Here is a 6,000-nt window from a genome sequence, read left to right on the forward strand (position 1 = left end):
ATTAGTTTTCCTATTTAAAATCTTTTCTCCCTATTTCTGGGTTTAAGTCATTTAGGGTCAAACTTGAAATTTAATTGCTTTGTCCAATTATAATTTTATCTTTCAACACAATCTTTTTTTCCCACACATAATCTTCTTTTTCTTTTTCTTTTTCTTTTTCTTTTTCTTTTTCTTTTCTTTTTTTTTTTTTTTTATGAGCTGGGGTCTCACTGTGCAGTTCGGGCTGGTCTGGAACTCGAAACGATCTTTCTTCCTGCCTCAGCCTCCCAAGTGCTGGGATTATTGGTGTGTGCCACCACACCCAGCTCCCAACATAATCTTAAAGTGATCTTTTTTTCTTAATATCTGGTAATTGTAATAACTAAGACTGGAGTTAAAGGAGATAGAAAGTGGAGTTAAGACTGTTTAAGAATTTTGATAAGCAGAATTAAGGGTGAATGTTAACATTCTCCTAAGTAGGTGTCAGGTAAATGGTAAATAAAATACAAAGTTAGAAAGACTTCATTTATGTTATGACCAGCAGCTTTTTTTTTTTTGGTCATCTTTTTGACACAGGGTCTTACTATACAATTGAGGCTGGTCCGGAGCACACTTTGTAGCCCAGGCTGGCCTGCAACTCACAGCCTCCCCAGTGCTGGAATTACAGGCCTGCACCACCACTCCTGGCCTTTTTTACGACCCTCACTTACTTTTTTTTAACCGTTACGCGTTTATTTTTGTTTTGTTTTGGTGCTAGGGATTGAATTCAGTGCTAAACTACATCCCCAGCAGCACTTTCAGTGGTTTTTTAAAAAAAGATTATTCCTTTATTGACAAGGTCTCCCTATGTAGGTCAGGCCGGCCTTGAACTCAACGTGTGGTGGTGCAGGGGGGCCTGGCAGGGTTCAGGGCAATCCTCCTGTCTCAGCCTCCAGAGTGCTGGGTTTATAGGCATGTGCCACCACGCCCAGCAGCACCTCTGGTTTTGGGGACAAGGTCTCACTAAATTGCCTGCTCTGGAGTTTTTCTAGTAGCTGAGATTAGAGACATTTGGGAGAATGCATGCCTTTCTATCTTAGAGATTTGAGCAGGGTGGAAATTTTTATGGTTCACATAGATGTCTCACGTTGAGTTTGTGCTGCTTGTACTTACAGAAAAATCCTTCCTTAAGCTTAATCTAGCTCAGTTATCTGAAAGCCACATTTTTTGGTCAGTTGAACTTTCAAAAAATATATTTGTGTTTTGAACATACTGAATAATGTTAATAAAGCCAGTAAATGTTTCTTTTCATATTTAACAGTTTATTTTATTTTTTAGTTTTTTATTTGAAAGAGAATAAAACATTAAAAGTGATACAGAATTTCCAAGCAAGATGATAGGAAATCAGTAATGGTTGTTATATTGCATATTGTTATCTTCAAAGTTGTTGAGATTACCAGATAGAAGCATGTAAAATTGGTCAAAAAAAATTATGCATTAACTGTTCCTTTCGATAAACCAATAGAAATTAGTAGTACAATTATCTTAGCTATCGTGTGTGTGTGTGTGTGTGTGTGTGTGTGTGTGTGTTCTTCTCTTTTCTCTTTCCCTAGCAGTTTCTTTCCCTTTTACAATATTTATTGTCTCTTTCAGATTTTATTTAACCTTTCAGTTTCTTACACTAGGGAGACAATACATTGTTTACACATATGGGTCCAGTTTACCTCATTTACGAGTATGGTCTCTAGTTGCATCCATTTACCTATAAAAGCCTCGAGTTTATCTTTCTTTATAGCTGAGTAATACTCCATCATATAAAAATGCCACATCTTTTTTACCCATTCCTCAGTTGATGGGCATTTGGGTTGTTTTTAAAGTGCACAGTTCAGTGGTTTTTAGTATATTCAGTTGTAATCATCACGATCTTTAGAACATATTCATCACACCTCCCCACAAAGAAAATCCATACTTACAGCACTTCTTGTCCGTGTAACCTGCTTGTACTGCATTGGCAACACAGCTGTCAGTGATTTTGTCCCATGAATTCTTCACCCAAGCCATGAGCTCTTGCAAGGCCAGGCCTCCCAAAATTTCCATTAAATCAAGTGGGGTTTTTGTTTTATTTCTTTCGTTTTTGAGACATGGTCTCAACTATGTAGTTCAGGGTGGTCTTGAACTCACTGTGTAGCCCCTGCTGGCCTGGAATTCTTTTGGGTTTTTTGTTTTGTTTTGTTTTATTTTTTCTTGGTCTTTTTGAGACAGGGTCTCGCTATACAATTCAGGCTGGCCTTGAGCTTACTTAGCTTACTTTGTAGTCCGGGCTAGTCTTGAACTCACAGCAATCCTCCTGCCTCAGCCTCCTGAGTGCTGGGATTAGAGGCGTGTGCCACTAAGCCTGGCTCTTATGTTCATCTTTTTATAAAGGCATTTATCTCCCATCCAAAGGTGCCTGCCTGGATATTTACAGATACTTCATTATAATTTATATTATCATTTATTTCGAGTATTACTGTCAATATTTTCAAAATTATGTATTATTTTATAATTCATTATGTCCTGTGTTGCAGTGGATATAGTAAATGCATCTAGCTTATTTAGGGGTAGGGCTATGTTATGAGCATCCTGAAAAAATCATCCGAGGGTTTTGGTGTGTGTGTTTTTGTTATTTTTTTGTACTGGGAATTGAACCTTGTGTTTGCCAGGTAGGCACTTATGCCACTGAGCTATATCCCCAGCGGGATTTATTTTCTGGTTAGGTCTTATTTTGGGTCACATGTGTTGGTGGTTATACTAGTAGTGGTACGGGTAGTAGTGCGCTTGTGGGCTCACCTGTGTCTGTCCCTTCTTGCACTGCACTTCCCTAGGTAGTGGTGATGAACCTCTGGCATGAGTGTGGCAGTGGGGTGTTCTTGTCATTGAAAATTCTAAAAGGTTCACCATCCCTGCCCTAGGTAATCACATCTGCATGTAGATTGTTTACTCATATTTGTTGGTGCTTTCAGTTCATCCAATAAATTGTTTGAATATCTGCAATATCATATGAGGAACTGGATGTACAAATAGTGTATATCCTGAGTGGAGTTTTAAGTTTGAGAGAGACAAAACCTGATTGCAAATACAGTAATTACAGATATGTGATAAATGTTCTAAAAAAACAGTAACAAGAAGCCTTGAACAATGAGTAGGGAAGGCTTCTGTAAGGAAATAATGTTACTTGGCAAGTGCGAGGTCCTGAGTTGGATTCCTCGTACCAAAAAAAAAAAAAGATGAGACCCTCAAAATGGGAAGTGGTGAGCCGGTTAACTGGTGAAGCATGTGAGAGAGTAATATTGTAGGTAGAAAGTCAGAGCATATACAGAGACTGAAATCGGTTGATACACTGCTTTATTGTTGAAAGAACATAAAGGAAGGAGGGGTGTGAGAAAGTTTAAGATGATGCAGAAGAAATAGATAGGGGCAAGATAACGTCGTGCTCCTGGAATTTATATAGAAAATTGTTAAAAGGTTTGATTAAGGGGGATTGATTTACAATTTTAAAAGATTGTTGCCGGGCATGATGGCACACACCTGTAATCCCAGCACTTTGGAGGCCGAGACAGGAGGATCAGAGCAAGTTGGAGACCAGCCTGGATTGCTCAGCCAGACTCTGTCTCAAAAAAAAAAAATAGTTGGCTACTAAATGGAGAATGATTAGAGTTGCAAATTAAAAGGGATGAGGGACCAGGTAGGTATGGCACAGACCAAATAAAGCAGTGATGGTGAACCTTTTAGAGCTTTCAGTGATACAGTCCACTGCAGCCTGTGTGCCATATATTCACCATCACTGGTCTAGAGTGTTTGCTTAGGATATACAAAGCCCTGGGTTTGATTTCTATTTATTTTCACTTATTTTTTATTTTTTGTCTTTGAGACAGGGTCTGGCTGTGCAGTTCAGGGTGGCCTTCAGCTCACTTTGTAGCCCAGGCTGGTCTCAAACTTGAACTCTGCGAGGATCCTCCTGCCTTACCCTCCTCAGTGCTGGGATTACAGGCCTTTAGGCGTGTGCTACCACACCCAGGAAATTTTCATGTTTTTTTATAACATAAAAACAAATACAATGAATTTAGGAATCATTACACAACATTTTTGTATTGTTGATGAAAGTGACCCAACTCCATAAAAATTGGGAAAATAGAAGATGTGTAGGGAACAGTTCCTACTGTGCCCCAGTGGTAAATGTATTATATAAAAGCTGTTGACTTTTCACTGCATTGAAATATATTGTGTGCAGAAAAGTGATCACCTTAGAGTACAGGCAGTTTTCATAAACAAAACACACCTGTTAAAACAGCAGCCATCTCAGGAGGTAAACATTAGCACCATGGAAACCATACCCCACCATTCACTTTTATTGATTTAGTAAGCAAGCATCTAGCTGTTCAATAAAATATGTGTATGGGGGGAAATTATTACGGAAAAGGAGAAATAGGTTGCAAAGAAAATACTGTTTTTGAGCATTGTAATGCTAGTTGGGAAAAATGGGAATTACAGGCAAATGGAAGCATGTAAAAATTTGTTTAAATTCAGTACAGGACAGGTAGAAAATAAAGCTGGAGCCGAGTTTCAAAGACTGTGCAAACCAAAGCAATGGAAGAATATTGAAGTTTTGTGAATCTGTTATTTTAAAATATATTTAATGTATAGGAATAATTTAAAAAATTTTTTTGTTTGTTTGTAGGCACACAAGTCTCTGAATTTTGTTTCAACACTGCTCCAGATTACTATGTCAGAACAACTGGATTTACCTGTAAGACAGGCAGGCAAGTTTCTTGAATTATTTTCTTGAGTGTATATAAAGGTATTGTTTCAAAAGTTTGTAAATTGAATAGCAGAATTATCTCGGGATAGACTTTTCAGTGATTTTTCTCTTGGAACCCATGTGCCTGCAGCGTTTACAACAAACAGCAAGTATCTTGATATTTTGTGATAGAATTTGTGGGAATAATTTCATATTTCATGTAAATAAGAAATTTGGGGGCCGGGGATATAGTTTAGCAGTACAGCACCTTCCTGGCAAGTGTGAGGTCCTGAGTTCCATTCCTGGCACACACACAAAAAGAAATTGGTAGTTTTTTGTTTATTTGTTTTTGTTTCTTGTGTGTGTTTTTGTTTTTGTTTGTTTTTGTTTTGTATTTTTGAGACAGGGTCTCGTTATGCAGCTCAGGCTGGCCTTGAGCTCACTTTGTAGCGTAGGCTGGTCTCAAACTCAAAACAGTCCTCCTGCCTCAACCTCCCCAGTGTTGGGATTACAGGCTTGAGCCACCATGCCTGGCTTTACAACTTTTGTGGAAGGGTGTTTTAATGCTAGTCCTTTTGAAATACTATAAGATGGGATACTAATTTAATTTCTAAGATAAGGCAAACTAGAATATAGAATGACTTGTTCTCTAAACCATCCTTGTTCAAATGGGTGCATGACTTCAGGTATCACACTGAAAGCCACGTGTGGCAGTGCAGCAGGTAATCCTAGCAATTTGGGAGACTGAGACTCAAGGATTATACCTCGAGGGCATTTGGGGCAGTTTAGGGAGACCCTGCTTTTTTTTTTTTTTTTTTTAATGCTGGCCTTGCGTTTACTTTATAGTCCAGGCTGGTCTGGAATTGGGACGATCTTCCTGCTTCAGCCTCGTGGTGTTTGGATTACAGATGTGCTCTGCCACACCCAGCTGTTTTTGTCTTTTTGAGACAGGGTTTCACTTGTAGTTCAGGGTGGCCTTGTGCTCACTTTGTAGCCCTGGCTGACATTGATCTCCCAGCAGTCCTCTTGCCTGCTGGGATTATAGGCATGTACCACAAAGCCTGGCTAGGGAACTCTTGTTTTAAAAATAGAAAAAAAGAAAAGGCTGAGTATAGCTCATTTGGTAGAGCACTTTAGCATGTGCAAGGCCCTGGGTTTAGTCCTCAGTCCTAGAAATTGAAAGAAAGAAAGAAAGAAAGAAAGAAAGAAAGAAGGAAGGAAGGAAGGAAGGAAGGAAGGAAGGAAGGAAGGAAGGAAGGAAGAAA

At 38.8% G+C, this 6,000-nt stretch overlaps 1 protein-coding gene across 2 annotated transcripts in view; it reads left to right on the forward strand.

Annotated features, from left to right (window-relative positions):
• The window catches only part of Ipo7 (importin 7), a 64,190-nt gene that overhangs the window by 8,826 nt on the left and 49,364 nt on the right, over window positions 1-6,000 (forward strand). For both annotated transcript variants that reach the window (XM_005380260.2, XM_013511836.1), the window contains one exon: window positions 4,676-4,757. In XM_005380260.2, coding sequence (XP_005380317.1) covers window positions 4,676-4,757 — 82 coding nt within the window. The remainder of the gene's footprint in view (window positions 1-4,675; window positions 4,758-6,000) is intronic.

The sequence above is a fragment of the Chinchilla lanigera genome, unplaced genomic scaffold (assembly GCF_000276665.1).
Source record: "Chinchilla lanigera isolate Chin_1 unplaced genomic scaffold, ChiLan1.0 scaffold00013, whole genome shotgun sequence".
In the NCBI taxonomy this organism is placed as follows: domain Eukaryota; kingdom Metazoa; phylum Chordata; class Mammalia; order Rodentia; family Chinchillidae; genus Chinchilla; species Chinchilla lanigera.